General features: G+C 49.7%; 1 protein-coding gene across 1 annotated transcript in view; it reads left to right on the forward strand.

The window, feature by feature from the left end:
- The first annotated feature begins 254 nt into the window (after positions 1-254).
- The window catches only part of Spsb4 (splA/ryanodine receptor domain and SOCS box containing 4), a 64,553-nt gene continuing 41,496 nt past the window's right edge, over positions 255-23,311 (forward strand). Inside the window, exons 1-2 of the mRNA XM_026385010.2 lie at positions 255-857; positions 15,209-16,056. Of these exons, the coding sequence (XP_026240795.1) occupies positions 15,363-16,056 (694 nt within the window). The 5' untranslated portion in view covers positions 255-857; positions 15,209-15,362. The remainder of the gene's footprint in view (positions 858-15,208; positions 16,057-23,311) is intronic.

Here is a 23,311-nt window from a genome sequence, read left to right on the forward strand (position 1 = left end):
CCGCTTCGGCACAGGGGAGCGGGCGCGGGTTCCACTTCCTTCTCCCGCCAGCTGGTGGCCTCGAGAAGGTGGCGGCGCCGGCAGCGGCTCGAGCTGGGACGGCCAGGGCGCGGGATGGTGGGGGAAGGGGCGTTCCCGGCGGCCGCGCCTTCCGCGGCTATTGGATTAGTGGCCTTCAGGGATGAGCTCAGCCGGATCGGCTTTCAGCTGCAGCCTCCGGGCCGGCCGGGAAGGCGGGGAGCGGGCGGCGGCGGAGGAGGAGGGGGAGGCGGCGGCGGCTGCAGCATCCAGGGCTGGCCGCGGCGGCCGGCGCGCCCCGCGCACAAAGGCGCCCAGCCCCTGGGGAAGGCGATGAGCGCACCACAGCCCGGGCCCGAGCCACCGCTGCAATCAGCGCTGCGTGCGCCCACGAATCTGGCGAAGACGCTGGGCGCGCCGGTGGCCGGCTGCCGAGGTGCGGCCCGTGCGCCCTGAGCGCGGGACTCGCCGCCCTCCAGGTCAGGCGCCAAGCTTCGGAGCGGCTAGAGCGCGGGCCTCCGCGCGCACCTAGGATCGGCTCAGTAAAGGCGCCTCCCCACTCTGGGCCGGACCTCCGGTGCCCTCTCGCCGCGTCTGAGCGCCAACTTCGCCAAGAACGCTCCCAACTCCAGGCCACCCTGCCGGGCAGAGAGGGCGCTGCTGCCGGGCACCAGTCGCGAGGACGCGCCGCTGGCTCTGGGGAGGAAGCCACCATCTGCGGGGTCACTTGGGCGCCCCTGAGTGGGCGGCAGCGGCAGCAGCAGACTTCTCTCCCGGGATTCCGGGACCTGCCAGCGCTGGGGATTCCTCCGGGGCAGGCGCTCGCCCTCTCTTTTATGGTGAGTATTTTCCATCCCCTGGTGAGGGACGCGCAGGGGTCGGGAGCTGAAATCCAGCAGCTCTTCATACGGGCCGGCACTCATCACAGTCAGCGCTCCAGATGTCGGTCTTGCTCCTGTCCCCGGGAATTTCTTTCGGCGGATTGTGGCAGTCCAAGGCGGTTGGTATGCGCGCAGCCCTGGAACGTTGGGGGGCCCCCCTAGAGCGGTGGGTTCCAAGTCCGCTGCTTCTCTGTGTACTCCAGTACACACACACACACACACACACACACACACACACACACACACACAGCCTCCTGAATTACCCTGCATGGGTATGGGTCCAATATCCGTCATTCACTGGCTGGGTGACCTTGGGCAAGGCGTCAGACCTCGCTTTTCTCATCCATAAGATGGGGATGAGAATTGTGCCAGTTTTCGAAGGGTACTGGAGGATCTGAGGGATGGTATGGAAACCGGTTCCGACACAGGGGAAGCTCTCAATCATACGTTAGCTTGCATTAGTATTAGTTGTGCGAATCCCTGCATGTCATCCAACTTTCCAGAGCTGCTCTCTAGTCTGTGTAATGGGGACAACACTTCCTGGGCGGGCTGAGAGGAGAAATATGTTAGTCCGGAGATTCGGAGCAGTGAAAGTAAAGCGCCTGGCACCAGGTAGGCACTAGTGAAGTGGTGGCTGTTGTCACGGTTTATTCCTGACGCTGGGACATGGAGGCTGATCGCCTAGCCGGAGAGCTACTTGGGGCCAGTTCCCGGCCTTGCTTGGATACAAACTTGGCTTTGCTTAGGAAGGGAGGGGATGGGGGCTCAGGGAAGGGGAGAGGAGGCCAGAGCCTCGAGAGCGCAGCAAATGTGTCTGCCCTGGTCGCGCTGGACGCGCCACCGGCTCTGAGCCAGGAGAGGACACCCAGCCCCAGACCTCTGACTGGCTGGAGAAGCTGGAGGAGTGGCTGCTCCCGCTGCCCCATGGCCAAGCGCTGGCTGCTGCCGACAGGAAGGGAGAAGAGGACACTTTGGTACCTCTGTCTTGAGGAGATGGGAAACTCTGGGTTCTGGAGCAGGGTTTGCATTCAAATTCTGCCTCCACCACCAGCCAGCAGTGTGACCTTGAACAAGTTATCTAACCTCTCCCAGCTCTTTGGCACTCTGCCCTCCTCCGGATTTGGGGGTGAAGATAGGAGTTCCCCTCTCCTTAGGAATCTGAGCCCCCTATCCACCTACTCATTTTCTGCCCCCCCCCCAATTTGATGAGCCTAAATCTGGAAAATGTGAGATGACTCAGGGGAAGGCTATTAAAATGATTCACAATTTGCCCACCCCGGCCCTGTGGGAAGAGATCATAGCATTAGAGATAGTTCATCTTCTCTGTTCCACCTTGGCACCTCTGTCCTCCAGCTAAACTCTGCAGCTTCCATCCCCCCCACTGATGGGAGCTCCCCCAAATCCTTCTCTCAAATCTCTCCCCCCCCAAACCTTTATTATTTATTTATTTTTTAGATTAAAGACTTGATTCTTTTTTTCCTTCATTATTTTTTGAAAGCTGCAGATAAAATGAGTTTGCAGAAAAACAAAGTGTCAAAAGCATGTCAGGAACATGCTTTACCTAAGGCCACATTCCTCTGAGACAATTACCTTCTGATTCCCTCCTTAAAACTTCCTTAAAATGGTAATAAAATGAATTTAAGCCACCTTGGGGGGGGGCAAATGGCAAACAAAATCCAACTTACCAGCCATTTCACTCAAGTATCTCTCCAGTTTGTACTTCTTTTCTATTTTAAGGATGGATTAAATTCAAAGATGTAGAAATAAAATCTGAAAGGAAAAGAAATCACTATAAAGAGTCCAAAGAATTGCCACTCCTATTGCAACAGGCTCATCTCTTCAAATGTGGAGAAGTCTTCAAGTCAACAAGCACATGACCAAAGGCTTGAAGACCACAGACAATTCACACACAGAGAGAATGAAACAGAAACCAACTGTAACCTATGACAGGGTGTCCTACCTCACGGAAGAAGAAAAGTACAGGCTAAAGCTTCATAGCTTTAATGCTTTTATAGTTTTTCCACATATCAGTTTATCAAATAGTAATAACCATTTATCATTTTAAAAATGTAAATATACCCAATTTCTTCCTCACTTTTAGAACCTCCTCAAAGACTTTAAGTAAACTCTGGACATTCCCAGGGTCTTCCAGGTCCCCTTGTGTTCCTTTGTCCCCATTGGCCACCCCCTAACCTCCTGGCCTTCTTAGTTTTACTCCAGCACTTCATGGGCTTATTCACTGCGGGTCACCCTGATAGCATATTTGTCTCCCTAGCTTTTCATGGGACTGGAACCTTTTTATCATTCATGCAAATTTGTCCTAGTGGGGCTTCACTTCTAGCCCAGGCAGTGGCCAGGTCCCAGGCCAGAGCTCTGGGTTTCTTGCTCTTTTGGGAAAGAACCCAGTACAACTCACCATGTCACAGTTAATTTTTTCTAAGCTCTCTGGCCAGTTGTCACAAATCGAGGCTCTTGGAATGTCCGTCCCTTCTCTGTTAGTACAGGAACAGGGGGTCTCAGGCAGCAGCACCCCAGCTAGAATGACTCACTCAATGTGGGAATTCCTGAGGGCAGAGGGGCCTAGATCAAGGTCATCAGAAGTCTTTCCTGGTAGTCATTTTTTTAAAAAATGCATAATGTGTGCACTTAACTTATGTGAATATGACTAAACATACTTGGCAAAAAAAGATCAATAATAAAAAATTAAAAATTCAGCAACACAGTTTAAATAAAACATGGTTCCTAAATAAGCTAACTGGGTTTTCCTGCTGCTGCTCAGAAATATGGATGTGTTCAGAGGCTGCAGGAAACAGCTATCTGGCTCTGACTTGGGGAAAGAGACTGACACATCCCAAATCATTTATCTTGAACTTTCTGGACCTTCAAAAGACCTTCCTAGGGCAGTGTTGATTGCATGTGATTTTTTTACTTCACACATTGAGTTTAGAACTTAATCCCCACTTAAAATGTCTACTTTAATCGTGAAAAAACTTCTTGGTAAAAATGCAAGCCATACAAGAGGTGTAGAGCAGATATTCCTTCTTCAGACTGGCAAGGATTTAACACAGCCAGATGTAGCAGGTGCAGGGTGTGTGCTAGTCTGGGAGACAAATAGACTGGCTGGGCACCGCCCTGGCATCAAGACATGCAGCACATGGTCCAGGAGACATCAGCTACAATGAGGGCACGGTGAGGTGGAGGAGTGGGACCAAGGGCTGCACACAGAATGGGACAGGGAGAGTGAGGCATGGGAGGGTGGGAAGGCCCAGGGTGCCCAGTGTATGAAAAGAATGTGCCCTGAAGGCTCTGAGGTGGGCCCTGAAGAGAGACTGAGCATGGGAGAAATAAGCAAGTGCAGGTCTCAGGGACCCTTGAGTGCCAACCTAAGGGGTACAGTTTTAGTTTGGAGAAGCTGCCCGGAGGGCAGAACAGGCAGGTGGTAGGGTTTACCCTCTCAGCAGCATGGTGGGTTGGGAGGCAAAGACCTTCCTAGGGCAGTGCTGATTGGTCTGGATTAAGGGACAGTTGAAGTCACTGAGTGAGGGAGGCGGAGAGATGGAGATCCACAGCAAAAGCAAGGGTGTGCAGAGGGGTACCTGGGACATGGGAAAGAGAAGGGGCATGGGTCAGCCTAGGACTTGTGATTCTGAGGTTCCAGTGGGTCCCCAGATGTCCCCCAGCACTAAGACACTGAGTGTATCCATGGTGGGGGTGGGGGGCTTCAGATGGAAAGAGGCCAGATGACTTTACAAGGTGGCCCGAGGAGCATGCTATCTAGGGTGACCAGAAGCTTCTAATAGGTGAGCCTGGTGCTGAGGGAAGCCACGGCAGGAGCCCCAGCTTGGGAGTCTCTGCAGAGGGCTAGAGGTGTAAGTCCTAGGTGAATTTGCAGAGAGAAGGGGGGCTGTATCTGAAGATGTGACCTTGGGGGTGCACCCTTTATGGGCAGGCAGGACAGCTGCTGCTCCAAGCTCTGCACCTCCACGTGTTAGTGTGTAAAGAGGGAGAGACCAGAGCAGGGCCAGCGTCACCCACCAGGCTTGAAATGCTGTGAAATTAGGATAAACCAGAGCTCTGCCTTCTCCAGCTCAGCCCAACTAGCTCTGCAGACACAACCACCTGTTAGCCACATTCTGGGAGAAATGCAAGTCCCAGAGGCCTGGGGCTGCAGCAGCTGCCTCCCAAACGCAGCCTCTCCCCACCGTGGGTCTCCCTTTCTCCCTCTTTCTATAGCTGGCTTCCCAATGTCCCCCAGAGACATGCAGGCTTAATGAGGGACCTTCAGAAACACTAGCAGATCCCTATTATGGTCCCCTAGATAAACCCTGAGGCTGGAAGAGTTGTGCTTTTCTTTCAAGCATTTTGATTTCAGACAGTTGAGTTGAAGGGCAGAGTTCATCTTGGGAGATAAATAAGAGGTTAGAGGTGAGGATGGTCCTGTTCTCCTAATAGAAAATCTCTCCAGAGGGTTCCATGAAGGAGCGTCTTCCTCCTACTCCTCTTTTCATGCTTTGCCCCAGCCTGAGCCATGCTGGACCTCACCGAGGCTGGCTGTCCTGGGGCAGCCCTCTGGGTGCTGGGGCAGCTGCATGGTGACCAGGCTTGCACATGGCCTCACTAGCTCAGAGCTATGTCTCTTTCAAATGACCTTGCAGAGCAGGCTGGCCTGGTCCCCGCCCAGCAAGCCTCTCTCATCCCATCCCCTTCTCCTCCCAGGCTGACAGCTGAGCTTCCACCTTGGGGTCTCCTGGCTCAGTCACACGTGGGAGGATTCCCATGGAAACCCCAGGAGGAGGGGAGGCCCGGGGAAGCCTCATTGATTCCGCTCCAGGAAGACGGGGCGTGAGTCAGATCCACCTGGAACTGGACAGATGGCTGTCTTTGTGGGCACTGGGGACGAAAGGGCTGCCCAGCCGGTCAGAGTGTGAACTCCCTGTGTGTGTGTGTGATGGGGAGAGGGAATGGACATCTGTGAAAAAAAACTTGAGGGTTCTTAAGTGTGTCCACTGCTGGTGGATTCATTCTGAGTGAGCATCTTTAAATAAAACAAACCCTCTACTCAATATCTGTATCAAGAAAATCTTAAAAACTTTCCTGTGAAACCAGGCCCAGGAAGACATTATTGGCACCATTGTAAACAGGTGCAAATTGAGGAGGAAAGGCATGACATGAATGGCCTGAGCTCATGTAGCTCTGCTTTCCAAGTTCTTTGCAGGTGATTTTTCAAGGCAGTGTGTCGCTTTTATTCCTCTGTTCACACCGTGTGTCCCTAGACGTTCACCCACCATTTTCTCTAAATCATGTGGATGGAGTCCTGGGGACTCTGATAAGGGAAACCCAGCCTCTGTCTTGAAGTTGTCCCCAGCCTGGCCCCTTGCCATATAACTGTTGTGGTGGGAACAATCCCAGAAGCTCTGAGAGCAGGGGGGTGGGGCTCCCCTGAGGTGGCCAGTGCCCAGGCCCAATGGAATTGCACAGATGTGTGCCTGGGGGAGGGGAAGGGACGGTGGCAGTAGCAAGTTAGGGAACCACAGGGAGCTTAAAGGGATAGAGGACAGAGATTCACTGAGGGAGATGGTTTGGGGAAGCATCATGGGACATTCTGGGAGGGTTAGGGCTAGGAGCGGACAAGGTAAGCCCTCGGAGGACTGGAGGCAGGGAGCAGGATTAGATGGCCTAGCATCTTTACAAGCGTGGTGACATGTATTTGAAAGGAACGTGCAGTCTGCTGAGGGGATTCCGGGTGCTCAGGGCCTCCTTTCTCTTTGCAGTCTTTGCCATTATTCACACCTGTCACCAGGCCTCTCCCCTTTGTGGGCTGTCCCTAGAGGAAAATGATTGGTTCTCCTACTTTCCTGCAGTGGCGGATCCCCAGGGGCGCTATCATGACTGTGGTTAAAGGAAGCTAGGAAGCCTGCCCTTGCCCCTGCTCCATCAAATCCAAAGCCTGAGGCCACGCTGAGAGAGGCCATGTCACCCAGCCATCGCCAATGCCTGCAGCAGACATGTCCCCCTCCAGACCCCCTGCCCAATGAGCCCACCCAGACACTCCTGGGCCTCTAAGATAGTCACGATTTTCAAAGCACCGAGGCTTCTTAAATAGCATGCCATAGCTGCGCCCTGACACCTCACTTCCCTGTGACAGTAACACCGCCAGGGCCCTGGGGAGGGCACTGAGCAATCTTGAGTTTTGTTTTCTTGCTCAGCCATGATTACAGCCCCAGAGTGGACCCTTCAGGATAATGTCATTAAGCGTCCCCATCCGAGCATGACAGAAGACATTAAGTTTGGTCTGGGAGAGTGTGGGGGAGGCCCCCTCTGGCAATTTGGAGATGGTGTTTTTCCCATAAGGAAGTTACATTTTGTAATAGGTCCTATGTGCCTGGCCCTGTGCCATGTGCTGTGTTCCCAGCTCTCAGGTACACAGTTCCTGGCTTAGAGCAGGCACCCACTGTTTGTTGAGTGAAAAAAAATGAAGGTTACAAGCAAGGAAGGTGCACAGAAGTGTCTAGCAATGGGAGGGACTGGATCTAGCCCAGAGGCAGCTGCTCAGAGAGGGTGACTATGTGCAGAGCCAGGCTCTGTGTTCCCCTCTCCTAACTCCAGCCCTGGACCTTTCACTGCTCTGTCCCTGGAAAAGAGCCAAGAGTGAGCCCTTCCTGTGCCTGGCATCATTTCTCCACCATCTCTGTGTGTGTGCTCTGCCTGGTTTTGCACACTTCCTGGGCACAGAAGTGCAGGTAAAACCTTCCTGTCCTCAGAAATGCCCTCAGGGAGAAAAAAAGCAGGACCAGAAAGACATGTCTTCTGACTGTCCTGGGGCACACCAGAGATCTGAGCAGGCTGCTGGACGCCCAGTGGATCAGGGCAGGCTTCTTGGAGGGAGGGGGAACTCACCCTCATGAACTGACCACCTCCCAGGGGCTCTGTCTCCACAAAGCCCCTCACAGGGAGAGTTCTGGACACTCATTAAGGAAATCAGTCTGCAGCAGATTGCCTGCAGGTGGTGAAATGGCGACAAGGCTTTCACCTTTTGCTGGGTCTCCTGGCTGCCCCGCCCTCTACCAGGTGATGCTAGTGACAGCCTCCATCCTTGCAAAAGCAGGCAAAGCAGCACTTTCCTGATGAGTCTGAGGGGTGAAGTCTTTGCCCAGGTCCCCGTAGACAGGCAGGGAGCCCAGCCCTGGGAGGTCTCCTGTGCTTCATTATATGGTCTGCTTCTGGTCCTCCTGAATGAATGGCTCGCCATCAGGGGACATGCCCACTGCTCTGGGCCCTGCATTGGGGAAGCAGCAAGGGGACAGTCTTTTATACGCCTCCAAAGCTGTCATGGTGTGCTCATCAACAAAGTGTATGGAAGGGGGAGCTGGTGACCACACGGACCTGGGGACAGTAGGCACCACGGAGGGGGCGCTGTTCTAAACAGTGTGGAGGAAGATGTGAGAGTGACAGTGTTGTCCATCAAGTCATCCTCCATCCTGCTACTGAGTGGCTGTGTGACCCCAGACAGATCACGCAACCTCTCTGAGGCTGCTTCCTCTTTTGAATGAAGAAGCCGTGATCCTTGGATGCCTGCCTCACAGGGCATGTGAACTTGGCAGCCACCCCCACCCCCCGCCCCCCAGAGGAAGAGCTGACATTTGAGGTTGGTGATGGAGAGAGTGGAAAGGAGTGGAAGCAGAGGGGGACTGAGTTTGGCTGCCCAGGACGGGATCAGCTCTCTCAGCCACATGATGTTGGTCAGGCTGCTTTTCCTCGGAACCTCAGATTCTGGGTCTGTTATTATGGGAGCAGAAGGCGTCTTTCAGTGAATTACCAAACAGGGCTGGCAGACTGCAGCCCCCTTGCCTCCCAGCTGACATCCCTGGGAATTCTGAACAAACTTATGGTATTTCTGGGTGCATGCTGGTCCAGCAGGGGCTCCCCACTATGCAGCCTGCACTTCAGGCACGGGATCCTGCTCTGTCCCCATAACCTGGCTGAGGCTCGAGGGCTTGGCAAAGTCAGGGTGAAGCTCTGTGGGGAGCAGAGGAAAGCCAGTTGTCTTTTTAGACTGTTCTGGGGCTTCCAGTTTTCCTACAGACACACCTGGTCCCCAGTTCCACATGGCCCTTTGAGTTAAATACCCTGTCCTTTGTCCTATTCCTTCTGCCACCTCTTTCTCCTTTCTCCTCCAGTAATGGCAGCAGGGAACACATTGTTCTGCACCTTGTTTGTTCAACTTTATCTCTTGAATCTTCTGTATCAGTACATTATTTTCTTCAGCATAGCATCCATTATATGAATTCAACATTTTCTTTTAGTTTATCTCCTGTTTCCCGCCCCCCCCCCAATATTTTGCTGTTACAAACAATGTTGTATATGCATGCCGTATGTGAAATGTAGTTTCGCACCTTTGAGAACATATACGAGTAAATGAGGGAAGTAGAATTGTAAGTTCGAAAGGTACATGCATATGTGCATTTGCAATTTTAAAGATGGTGCTAATTTGACCGCCACCGAGATGCACCAGTTAACATTCACTGTTTTTTGTTTGTTTGTTTGTTTGTTTTGTTTTTGGTACTGGTGATTAAACCCAGAGGCACTTAACCACTGAGCCACAACTCTATAGCCCCTTTTATTTTGAGACAGAGTCTCACTAAGTTGTTGAGGCCTCGTTAAATTGCTGAGGCTAGCTTTGAACTTGGGATCCTCCTGCCTCAGCCTCCAGAGTTGCTGGGATTATAGGTGTGCACCACCATGTGTGGCAGTATTCACTTTTGCAACATATGAACCTGCCTTCTTTTCCACAGCTCCTCCACTGTGTGATGAGACAAAAATGACATTTCATTGTAGTTCAACTTGTTTCTTGCCCATGATGCTTTTCATAGAGCCTCTTTAAAGGGAGCCGTTGATCTCTCCTTTTGGGTGCACTGTTTGTTGACATCTTCTCGAATTTCATAGTTGGGATGGTCTGTTCCTACTCATTTGTAGGAGTTTGTTACATATTTGTTGGTAACTTGTCTAACAAATATTCCTCTTGCTAATCACAAAGCCCAATTTCTTTTGTAAGTGTTTTTTTGCTCTGTGAGTTTGTTATTCCCCATTTTTCCTATTTTGCATATTCATGCCTTCTCTGGCCGCCCTTTTAAAATTATTAGATTAGTTGGGTGCAGTGGCTCACGCCTGTAATCCCAGCTGCTCTGGAGACTGAGGCAGGAGGATGGCAAGTTCAAAGCCAGCCTCAGCAGCTCAGCAAGATCCTGTCTCTAAATAAAATATAAAAAAGGGCTGGGGATGTGGCTCAATGGTTAAGCATCCCTGGTTTAATCCCTGCTACAAAAAAAATTAGATTAAGTGGTTTGTAAGCTTTTTTTTTTTTAAATTTAGTCATTGCACTCATGCATTTAAAGTACATTTAGTAATATTTGAACATGATAATCTTTTGAGATAAATTAATCTGAATAAAGGCCCACAATAACAATTTTTTTTTTGAGAAAGAGAGAGAGAGAGAGAGAGAGAGAGAGAGAGAGAGAGAATTTTTTAATATTTATTTTTTAGTTTTCTGTGGACACAACATCTCTATTTTATTTTTATGTGGTGCTGAGGATCCAACCCAGCACCTTGTGTATGCCAGGCGAGCGCGCTACCGCTTGAGCCACATCCCCAGCCCAACAATTTTTAAAAGAAAATTCAAAATATTTTATAGATTTTAAATATTTTAAAAATAAAATTCATCCAAATACTACATGTTTGTATTCGATTCATGACTAATGAAGTAAGAGGTGGGTGAATTTTAGTTTTCAACATTCTTTGATATGTCTTAAAATTGAGAAATTGATTAATTTTTAAAAAATTAATAGTTTTTTTTTAAAGAATAATTTTAGATTTTGGGAAAAGTAAAACAAGTACTTCACCTAGCATGCACGAGGCCCTGGGTTCAATCCCCAGCACTGCAAAAAGTGAAACCAATAAACAAACCAAAACCAACAGGGCAGACATGTTTTATATACCCACAATGTTTTTCCTATAATGAACCTTTTACATTAGTGGTGCACATTATCAGAACTAATGAACCAATACTGCACATTATTATTAACTAAAGTCCACACTGTATTCAGATTTCCTTCATTTTTTACCCAGAGTTCTGTTGCTGTTCGAGGATCCCATCCAGGATACCACGTTATGTGTGGTTCTTATTGGTCATCTTGGGCTTCTCTGGCTGTAACATTTTCCCAGGCCTTCCATGTTCTTAATGACCTTGATGGTTTGGAGAGGCACTGGTTAGGTACCTTGTTGGACTCCAGCTGGAATTTATTCAATGTTATTCTCATGATTGGACTGCAGGGAAGGAAGTGCACACAGGTGAAGTGACGTTTCATTATCTTACATTCAGAGGACGTGTCATTAAACATGACAGATTAACAGTAATAATATAATGGTTAATAAGAACAGATAACATGGCAGGTTAGGCTGGATGAGATGGTTTATATGTTTTATTGGTTTGTTTTTGTGTAGCATTTCCCCCATCGCCCCCCCCCCCAAAAAAAAACAGAAAAGAAAACAGCTCTTGGGTTTTTGATTAGATCCATTACTTCTCCATTTCATTATGTTTAATTCATATATTTTCATTGTTAAAAATTTATTAACATTGGGTATTCCAGCAATGATTTCCTCTGGGTGCTGCTTACAAGCATCCCCTGGGTTCTAAGGGGTGGAATGTTTCCTTATTGCTTTTTTCCAGCTATTCTGCAATTTTACATGGATTTTTTTTCCAAGTTGTTCAAAGAGATTTTTTAAAAATGTGCAAGTGATAGGGTTTTGTGATTTATAATTTTGTGATTTGTTTCTACATTTTCTGTTATCAGACAGTATTGCTTTTGCTTTTGGATAGGGTTTTATTTGTGGCCTAACATGTGGGAAATGTTTTCTATGGTTCCAGGAACACCTGAAAGAACATGCCTCCTATGTTTTCAAAGTATAGCATTGGATATGCACATCAATTAGATCTGTCTTATTAATTATGCAAGTTTGGCTTTTTTATGTCTTTACTTAATTTGATCCATTGATCTGTCATGAGTAGGAGAGGGGAATTAAAATTACCTACCTCTAGTGTGTTTCTGAGATCCCTCCCCTGTGTTTCCTCTAGTTTTTGCTCTGAATTTTGGTGCTATTATTTGGTGTGTTAGATCTTCAACAACAGATCACATTCTTCATCTAAAATACAATAAAAGTTGGGTGCAGTGGCCCACACCTGTAATTCCAGCAGCTCAGGAGGCTGAGGCAGGAGGGTTCACAAGTTCAAGTCCAGACACAGCAACTTAGCAAGGCCCTAAGCAACTTAGTGAGACCCTGTCTCAAAATAAAAAATACAAAGGACTGAGTATATGGCTCAGTGGTTAAGTGTCCCTGGATTCAATCCCTGGAACAAAACAAACAAAAGAAAAAAATACATTGAAGTGTAATATAAAAAAGAATATTAAATATGATACAATAAAATCTAATAAAGACTACGAATGTATTCTTCTTTGTCTGATTTTAAATCTTTTTCCCTGAAATCAGCTTTACCTGCATAATATAGTTATGTACAGTTTCTTCTTATTTTGAGTTTACACTTTCCTGTTATATCTTTCTCTTCCTTTATTTTCACAATTGTTGAATCTCTTTGCTTTGGGGGTGTCTCTTGCATGTAGCATGTGGTTGGGTCCTTTGTCTTATTTCCCAATTTTAGGATCTTTTCTTCTAGTTTCTATGGGCATACACTGACATAATTATTACCTTGGTCTTAGTTTTACTACCACATTTTATGTCTCTATGTCTTTTTGCTTCAGTTGCTTCATAAAACAAAATCTTTGAGTATATGGTCTATTTGGTTTTGTGTTGTGTTCCTTCTGACAGTTTGGAAGGTTTGTATTTTATTTTTACTTCTGAAGGTTATTCTTATAATAACTATATAAAATGGATTTAATGTTTTGTTTAGACTGTTCCAGTTGTCTCCCTCCTAAAATAAGCAACTACAAAATTAGCTTGCAAATTTGGTTACAATTTATATCTGCTTTGTGACAGCATTTTTTATGATGAGTGATATTGACTGGCCATTTTTTTTCCCCCTGTTCTTTTTACTCCTTTATTTCTCTAATAGCTTCTTTAACTGTATCCTGTACTGGTTCTTCCTTGAAAGAGGAACAAGCATTTTGCAAACAATCTAGGAATTAGCTTAGGAAGGCAGGATTACTCTCTGGTTCACAGAAACTTTGTTCCCAGGATTGTTACAGTGACTTCTTTTAGTCTTTGCAGAGGTCTGTGGCTGTGGTTTCTTCCAGTTCAGAACCCTCCTCCAACCACCTCACCAACACACAGATTCCTGTAAAGATGGCGGGTTGGTGGTTTCCTCCACCAGTCCTGCCCTCATCATCCCCTAAAACATCAGAGGCAGGGGCCACTGCCAGACTGTTCCTGCTGCTCCTGGAACCCTTGGTTTTCTCTTTCAGGAATATCAGCTGCTGGGTAGCTCTGCCAACTCTCCAGCCACAGGTGTCTTCTCAAGGTGTTACCTCCCCCCACTTTGGATCTTCACTGCTTTGGACAGCCCTTGACTGCTTTTGACAGCTCTTCTCTTTAAACTGTGGTTGGGATTACAAATGTGTTTTAGTTTTGCTGAAGAGGGAGTTTGCATTTTTGTTCTTCTTTCTTCTTCATTTTGGGTGCTTTCAGATATGAAAATGAGTAACTTTCTTCTGCCGTCTTAAAACTGTCTAGTGCTCCACATTTCCACATGCTCTGCTATTCCTCAGGTCAAACATTAGCCAAAGCCCTCTGAATAGGGTCAACATCAGCTGAAGCTGAGGTCTAACAACAGAATGGAAAGAAAATGGGAGTCCAGAATAAAATGAGGGTTAAAAAAAAAAAAAAGCCCAGGGGATCCCAGTCCGTGCTGTGTAGTTTCAGGTTTCTTCTCTTCCCCACCTGGACTTTGGCTCAGGTGTGCCACTGTTAGGGTGAGAGGGCATGAAAAACATCCCTATCTCCTTACCTTTCTCAGGGAGGTTGTTCCAAGCCCAGCAGCTCTCAGATCAGGGAGGGGAGGGCACATGCCTCTGGTCTGCAAGGCTTAGCTCTCCTCTCTCAACTCCCAGGGCCTGTCCAAGCAGCCCAAGCAGCCTGGGTTCTAGCTGGTCTTCTAGTGGTCGATTTCTCCTCCTTGAAAACCAGAATCTTGCATCGGGGAATGCAAACTGGGGGTAAAGGCTGTTAACAGTGTTTATAAACCAAAGAAAGTACTGGCACATCCAAGGAAAAAGGGTCCACACAGGATGCCCAGAGAACAGAGCCAGAGGAGAAACACCACAGAGGCCCAGGGTGGCCCTTTATAATATAGTCTCTCAGATTCCTAGACCACCTGGAGGGAAGTATTTTATCCCCATTTCACAGATGAGGAACTTAGAGTCTGAGAGAGGCTTAGAGAAACAAAACTAACATGGAGAGGAAAGATTTGGGTGCAGTCTGTCTGGCTCCAGAGCTTGGACACCAGCTCTTGTATACTACCCACTTTGTCCCCGTTGGTCTTCCCATGGAGATGGCACCTGATCCTCAGAGGGTTGCCTCCTGCTCTTGTCCCTGGGTGATCCTGTGGATTCTGGTTCTGTTGTTTTGCTTCTCACGCCTGGCTATACTTTAGGATGCTTTTTTTGTGGTGGGTGAAGGGTACCCACCAATTGTTCTATCACCAAACTATGTTCCCAGCCTTTTTCACTTATGAGACAGGGTCTTGCTAAGTTACCAAGGCTGACCTCAAACTTGTGATCCTGCCTCAGCCTCTCGAGTAACTTTGATCACCACCGAGGGCTTTTAGGATGCTTTTTAAGCTCCCTAGGGCAGCCAGGTCTGGGAACTCATGGACCACACCCTAAATATTTGTGGCCCCAGCTTCCCTGGGTTCAGCCCTTATTTCTAAAATGATTAGTTATGATTGCTCTAATGCAGAACACAGATTCTGAAATCAGGTGACCTTGGCTTGAATATTGGCTCTTTCACTTATTAGTAGTGGACTTTGGCTAATTATTTATCCTATGTCTGGAATAATAACCTATGTGTTATTAATAATAACCTGTGTCTTACTGTGAGATCTTAAGGATTAAATGAGCTAATATCTAAATCATTTACAACAGTGTCTGGCATATGGCAGGTGCTCGATAAATGCCAGATATGAATATATTAATTATCATTATTATTATGCATGCACAAGGGCTCAGCCAAGGCATGGGCATAAATGAAATAGTAACTGGCTGTTGATGCTGCTGTTATAACCCGTGCCCTTTGCTTCTTTCTAGGAGCTTGGGCCCCTGCCGCAGCCCAGTGGAGGCTGTGGAGGTCTGCGGTCCGGAAACCGGGTTCCCAGCCCTGTGGTCTGTCCCTGGCTACGGGGAGTGGAAGCTCCCACGAGGTAGCAGTGGCCTGCAGTGGCCCCCCTCCCCACAGTGAGCCATGGGCCAGAAGCTCTCCGGGAGCCTCAAGTCGGTGGAGGTGCGGGAGCCTGCGCTGCGACCCGCCAAGCGCGAGCTTCGAGGTGCAGAGCCCGGGCGGCCCGCCCGGCTGGACCAGCTGTTGGACATGCCCGCGGCCGGGCTGGCGGTGCAGCTGCGGCACGCGTGGAACCCCGAGGACCGCTCCCTCAACGTCTTCGTCAAGGAGGACGATCGGCTCACCTTCCACCGGCACCCGGTGGCGCAGAGCACGGACGGCATCCGCGGCAAGGTGGGCCACGCGCGCGGCCTGCACGCCTGGCAGATCCACTGGCCCGCGCGACAGCGGGGCACCCACGCGGTGGTGGGCGTGGCCACGGCGCGAGCCCCGCTGCACTCGGTGGGCTACACGGCGCTGGTGGGCAGTGACGCCGAGTCGTGGGGCTGGGACCTGGGCCGCAGCCGCCTCTACCACGACGGCAAGAACCGGCCCGGGGTCGCCTACCCGGCCTTCCTAGGACCCGAGGAGGCCTTTGCGCTGCCCGACTCGCTGCTGGTGGTGCTGGACATGGATGAGGGCACGCTCAGCTTCATCGTGGATGGCCAGTACCTGGGCGTGGCCTTCCGAGGCCTCAAGGGCAAGAAGCTGTACCCGGTGGTGAGTGCCGTGTGGGGCCACTGCGAAGTCACCATGCGCTATATCAATGGCCTTGACCGTAAGTGTGCTCGGTGAGGTGCAGGGGGGTTCAGAGATTGCCTGTGGTCCTGGGAGTTGGGAAAGGAGACCGGAGGTGGAGCCAGTGCAGCAGCCGCTGGGATGATCCTGCTGTGCAGGGGCGGTGGTTAGCCATGGGTTTGAATCCTGACCTTTTTGCAGGCTTGGTGGCTTGGGCTGTGCTTCATTTTCCCATTTGCCGAATAGTGGTGGGAGCAATCTAGCTTAGGGTTGTTGTGAGGATCAAACACGCTGCTGTGTGTGCTTAGCACAGTGACTTTGCATGGAGATGTTCATTACCCCTCCTTCTGGCTGTACAAGGGGTGCCCAGAATAATCCATGCTAGTCACAGCAGAAGGAAGGTAACAGGAAGACCGTTCCTGGGCTGAAATGCCATGCACCCCAGTTACTGATAAGTGATGAGCCACTTTAGCATTGGTCATGTATTGACCACTTGCTGTATGCAGGGGCTGAACCCCCAAATTCAGCTCTTGCTGGTGAACTGTTAAAGGAGTAACTGTCTCTCATCCCCCAGTTGACGATTTCCCCATAGGAATGGAAACTCAATGTTGTCACATCTTTGGATTTTTCCAAAAGCACCCAGAAATCTAGATTGTGTGAACTGTCCCCATTTTTAAAGTTAGCAGCTACTGGAAACTTTACCAGCTAGCTTGGTGGCCAGGAGGGCATATGTCCCCAGTTGAATCTAGACTGAGCTGGGCCAGGAATCAGGCACTGTGGGCTGCTCATTCCACACACCAGCCTATCAGCTGGTACGCTCAGCTGTTTGGTATGATTGGTAGTGTTTTTGCTCATATTTTATTTTTGTGGTTGTTGCACTAAGAGTGTCATGGAATGGCAAAGCGTTACTCCATTTTGTTTTACTGGATAAACCTTGGAGTGGAAGAGTACATCTTGAGAAGGGAATAATTAGTCTTAATGGAAAGTGTCTGGGGTCCTCTTAAGACAGGGTGACCAGGCAAACCCCAGAGGTGAGCAAACCAACAAAAACAGCAAACACTGTTGAGTGGAATGGGAAATTTTACTTGCTGGAATTAGTCACTGGACCAGAGAGTGGCCCAGGTATACCAATGTTCTGGAGTCTGATGTTCTTTATTTCCACCTGTATATCTCCCCAACACTTAGTGGTTTTGTCTTAGGTGACTCCACTTAACTCCATAAACTTCACTGTACTCATCTCTAAAAAATGGGACAGTACCAGCCATTTCCTTATCTGTGGTGACGTCATATATGGTGGCACCAATAATATAATAGTCAGGATTAAAGGCCTAACAGGCAGTGGGAGCTACCAAAGCCAATGGTGAGACCCCCAGATGGGCTTCCTCTTGGCGGTTAACTCACACCATTCAGACCATGGCTTGGCCTTCAGATATGAAGCTGAGATGTGAGGAGGGCGGCCACCAGTGGCTCCCTCCTGGATGTTAGGGTCTAGGTCTCCTCCTAGACCACGATCAGGGAGGCCGGGTATGGAGGGACAGTTGTGTTTGGGCATTTTTAAGCTCAGGTCCTTGCAATAGTTGGAGAAGCTCAGTGGGACTAAAACTTGGAGCTTTTCATCTTCCTCTCCCCTGGCCTTGATTTTTCAGTTTGGCAGAATCTGGAGGACCCGTCCAGGAGGCCAGAGAGGCCAGGGTGTCATCTGTAACAAACCTGGCATTTCCCATTTAGTGAGGAGGGTTGGCATGTCTGGTGGGGCACTAGCCTGTTCTGCAGGCAGGATACTGTTTTCAACCTTGGGCAAGACATGATACAGAAAGGGCCAGCTCAGCATGGGACCAGCCCTGACCACAGGGTGGCCAGAGAACAGGCTGCAGTGGAGTCCCAGGAGTGGGGTAGTGATTGGGAAGGTGCTGTGAGTCCCTGTAGTGAATGACTGGGGCCAAAGTCCACCATGGATCTCTAGGGACTGGGAATAGTTTGGCTCTGGGCAGGGAAGGAGACCCAAAGTGGGGACCTGTGGACAGGGAGAATTCTGAGCCAGTGTTAGTTGGGGACATGGTGGCTGGTCCCCAGATAGCCCTGACTAGGAAGTGGGGGACCAGGGTCAGAGACATGCTCGGGAGAGAAAAGACAGGGATGTTCCCTGGGATTCCTTCCCCCCAGGATTATAGTGGAAGAGAGCTCTGCTGGGGGGAAGAGGAGCAGCCCCCGAAGGCCTGGGCTAGACTGCAGCAGCACTCAGCAGGAGGCTCTCAGCAATCCTGACCTCCTCTCTCAAACTTCAGCATTCTCCTTTGCAAAATGGGGATGATAAAATTCACTAGCAGGGAGACTGAGGCAGGAGGACCACTGAGTTGATGCCATAGCAACTTAAGAAGACCCTGTCTCGAAATAAAATATGAAGAGCTGGGGATGTGGCGTTCAGAGGTAGAGCACATGTCTAGCATGTGCAAGGCCCTGAGTTCTATCACTAGTACCTCAAAACAAAACAAAACAAAAATAAAACCTCACCAGCACAGAGCAGACTCCCAGCAATTGGGGCCCGCTGCTTCAGTTAACTAGGTGATCTGGGTAGGTTCTGGGGTTCATCTATGGAATAAAATGGAAGTGGTTTTCAGAGAGGCTTTTCCTCTAATGAGACGGAAGTAAGTTAATGGATATCACTTTTAATTTCTGAATTTTTTGTGACTGTAAAAGCAAGGCTTAGAAAAAGGCCTTAACCGCAGTGAACTCAGAAGCACGTGTTTGCTGGGACGGGAGCTCCTGGCAATGCGATTTCCTCTGGCAAACAAGATGCGATTTCATATTGCAAACACATAATGTCTGTTGTCAGTTTTGCAAGTGAAATTGTTCTTTTGCTGCAGCGTGGAGTGAAATGGAGCCCCGCATCTGGGAGTTTATTGCAAAGAGCTGCAGGATACCCAGGGGCTCTGGCATCCCAGTGAGCTGAGAAACATGGTACCTATACCAGGCAAATGGGAAGCTGTCCCAGATTGTCAAGGGCCCAAGTAATAATAATAATGGCAATAAGAACGCCAGCTAACACTTATGCAGTGCTCAGCCATTTTAACTCATTGGATCATTGTAACAACTGTGTTGTGTGTGTGTGTTGGGGGGGGGGTGTTGTTTTTCCAGCACTGGGGATTGAATCCAGGGCCTCCTGCAGGCCAGGCAAGCACTCTACCGCTGAGCCACATCCCTGTAACAACTTTCTGAGCGAATACCTGTCATATCATCTTCACTTCACCATGAAGAAATTAAGGCACAGAGAGCATGAGCCGCTCAAGGTTGCCCAGATAGTACCTGCGGGAGCCTGGATGGCAGCCGTCTGCCAAGGCAGGGAGAGAAGGCTCAGCAGGGTCTGCTCACCTGGCTGGGTGGCCATGCAGCCAGGGCTGACCCCAGCCTTCTGCAGTGAGTTTGGATGAGGCACCGACACATCTTCTCTGCTATTGTTCCTCCTCCTACCCCTTCATCTCCATCTCTCAAAGCCCTGGCTTAGTACAGCACTCTGCAGGGTGTTCTGAAAAGCCAAGTCATATAAAGACAGGCCCAGCGGTGGTTGGAATCAGGCGTGATTGATCGCTAATGGGGGAATGTCACTGAAAATGTCCCAACTGCTGTGAGGTTGGGCCCCCCGGGGTAGGCCAGTCCTTTGGAATCTGCTCTGAGTTGGTTTTCAGAATTGTTCCTGGGCTCCTCTTTCTACATGTTGGTGGTTTTCTCAGGTTGTGGAGTTCTTGGTGGCCTGTGATGAGTGACATAGGAAGAGGGGAGACGCCCGCCCCAGGCAGACACATGGCCCTGGGGCCCCAGAGCAGATTTATTTTTTGGTTGGGGGAGTACCAGGGATTGAACTCAGGGGCGCTTGACCACTGAGCCACATCCCAGGCCTATTTTGTATTTTACTTAGAGACAGGGTCTCACTGAGTTGCTTAGCACCTTGCTATTGCTGAGGCTGGCCTTGAACTCGCCATCTTCCTGCCTCAGCCTCCCAAGCTGCTGGGATTACAGGTGTGTGCTACCACGCCCAGCCCCGGAGCAGTTTTGATATGGAGGTATTAATAGTTACACTTTTTGCTGGATTCTACCCATGTTCTGTGTCCTAGGCTGACTATTTATTCATTTTACTCAAAACAATTTAGTCATAATAAGTGAGGCAGTGTCACTGTATTATCCCCGTTTCATAAGGGAGGAAACTGAGTCTTGGGTTTCCAAGGCCACAGACCTACAAGGGATAGCTATGACCACTCCTCTGCTGCCCTTCTGCTGCCTGGGCCAGTCCTGCCTCCAATATGTCCCCGTTCAGGGCTGCCCTGGGAGGACCGTGGAAACGAGGCATCTTGGAGCCTCGTGGAAACGAGGCGCTTGTCCGTCTGCGCCAGGCAGAAGAAGCCGTATTTCCAGACGTCATTCCTAGATGGTTTAATCGATCTGCCAACAAGTATTTATTGGCGCAACAGCGCAGCCGAGGAGGCTGGCGGCCAGCCAAGGCTTCTAGTGTCCATGAAGGCCAGAGAGAGTTTTCTACCAAGATGCCTGCAAGGACACCGTCCCCTTGCCAGAGCTGTCCTCCTGGTCTGCACTGGACTCTGTGTGTCTTCCCTGGGGTGGCGGGTCCCCCAGCCTCCTGTATCTGTCCTTGGCTCCTCCGCCATGGTCCTCACCTGCCCTCCCCTTTGTCCCCTCCTCTGTCAATTGGTCCTGACCCCAGCTCACTTCCTGGTCTCCGTCCAGGGCTGTCTCTACACCGTCAGCTCAGCACTGGGTGCTCCCTGTCACTATTCAGTATCTTCCCACGATGGGTACCCCCTCAGCCCTCAATGGCAGGGGAGCCCAGCAGGATGGCGTCCAGGGGGCATGTCACACGTGGGCAACGGGAAGGGGGGCTTTGGGTGTGCATATGAACCCTTGAAAGGCAAGCTGTGTGTTTGGTAGCCAATGGATACCCTCCAAACCGTGGTGTAATGAAGAACCCCACCCATACTCCAGGTCTCCAGCCCTGCTCCCTGCCGGCAGCCACCACGTCCTTCTGGAAGTATTGATGACAGGGAATCTTAGATCATGCTGTAAACCTTGCTCTGTATCTCACCCCTCCCCCCACGGATATTTAATGGCTTAAATATCAGTTAATGGAGAGCCGCCTCATTGTACTAATAGCTGCGTGTGTTTTTATGGTGTGGTTTTATCATCATTTAATTATTCAGATCCCTATTTGGGACAATTAGGCAGTTTCCTTTAAGAATAAAACTTTGATCTTAATTTGAATCCCCTTTTTCCCCCCATCTGTCTATTTAACCTTCCCAAGCCCCAGTTTTCCCATCTGTGCAGTGGGAATAATTATCCGTATCTTGCCAAGTTCTGCACTGGAAATGAAGCGTGGCCCAGCATGTGGTCCCCTGTAGAGGCCAAGTGAAGGGGGTTGTCAATATCGTGCCTGTCCTGTAGCTCCAACCACACCTCTCAGCTCATCTTGGGCACCTGTGAATGCTTGTGATTGACCTGGTTTCTAGGTTAAAAAAAATAGTGGAATCACTTGAATTTGATACCAAGAAGGCTGGAGACACTGTGGCACTAAAATTATTGGAGGCACAGAGCCCAGTCAGTCCTCACGTAGGATGTGCGTCTGCATGATAAGTGCCCAGGAGACTTACCTGCATACAGTAGGGCCGCAATGGATGTGATGTGATTCGAGGTTCTGCTGGTACTGTGCTGAAGGTACTCTTTGAGGTGGACTGCATCTTAGTCTTCTTGGTCTCCCCTCTCATGGCGCTCCGCGGAACAGGGTGCAGAGTAGGTGGTTAGTAAATTCATCTTAACGTCTTGGCCTCTCACCACCTGCCATGGCAGGATCTGAGTCACAGTTGGCTACAACAGAGGGTGCTGCCCGCCTCGTCTGACCCCTGTGTGACCCTTCCCACCTCTCATTGTGCACTCCTATGGCACATCTGTCCCCACACACAGGCCCAGGGAGGCTGTGTGATGGGCCAGGCATTTCAATTCACACACTGGCCCTCACCCTTTGTTACCCACAAAAGCAACAGACTTCGGCTGAATAGAAAAGACTTTGAGGAGGATTTTCACACTTAGCACCCTCATTAGTAGGCTCACGCAAGCCCAGCCTGCAGGAAAGGGATTTTGAAATGCAGGCAACAGCATTTGAAATCAGGTGTGATCACCCCAGGCCACAGCATGGTCTCCTGGCAGATCCAGGGCTCAGGGAGCCCAGCACCAATTCTAATTTGCTTCTAATTAGCTGTAATCCAGAGTGAGTTACTTTACCCCTGAGCCTTAGTTTGATTATCTGAAAAATGGACAATTTATTTTGCCAAACCGTGTTGGAATCATGGATTATAGCCAGAAAAGTGACTGGTCTAGTATACAGCACATAATAGGTGCTGATAAAATGGTAGGTATAATTCTGTCTATTTTCTGAGTAATTCTGTCTAATTTCTGACTACTTCTGCTTCCACAGACTGGTAAATCACAGTGTTGTTAAATGTGGAAATAATTGTTGTTATTAAACTTCAATCCCAATCAGAGGGATGTCACACAAGGGCATATGCTGGTTCTGGGAGGCTTTTGACTCATCTCTTTAAAATATCTGAGCGGTCCTAGAAGTTTCCTTCTAAGTGTCTCGTTTGGGTGTTTCTCTGAAAGCCTATAGCTCCAGGGGCACTTGCCTGGTGGACTTTACCAGCAAGGACACTCAGCAGCTGTGTACATGTGTACTCCTCAGGGAAAAGCTCCCATAGTGGCAGGCCTGAGGTGCAGCATCTGCCTCTGAGCAGACGGGTGCTAGGCCTGGCCATGGGCTGGCCACTACAAGACCACTGGAGAGAAGGAAAGGGAGGAGAAGGAGGGTCTGCATTCTCAGGAGTGGTGGAGGGACAAAGGCGGGGCCAAAGGACCCGAGTTAGAAGACACACTGTCCAGCAGACAACGCCAGACCTGCACTTTACAGGTGGGAGCTGAATGGACCAGAGAGCCATAAGGACTTGTTCAAGGTCACCTGCCAATCAGCAGCAGAACCAGAATGCAAACCCAGGCCTCCAGTCCCCACTGAAAATGCTCCTTCCCAAAACCCAGAGAGAAAGGCAGCCATGCAGTTCATGCCTCTGTATCAGAAACCAGCGTACATGATGGAGGATGTGGTGCTGAGGACAGGGGGGACAGTGATGGGCCGGGACCCGGGGGACCAGGAGGGAGGAGGCCTTTGGAGCTGGGCAGAGTCGAGCCACGTGTCTCCCCTTCTGTCCATTCTCTCCCGTGGCTTCCCACTGCCTCTTGCACGT

The sequence above is a fragment of the Urocitellus parryii genome, chromosome 2, assembly GCF_045843805.1.
Source record: "Urocitellus parryii isolate mUroPar1 chromosome 2, mUroPar1.hap1, whole genome shotgun sequence".
In the NCBI taxonomy this organism is placed as follows: Eukaryota; Metazoa; Chordata; class Mammalia; order Rodentia; family Sciuridae; genus Urocitellus; species Urocitellus parryii.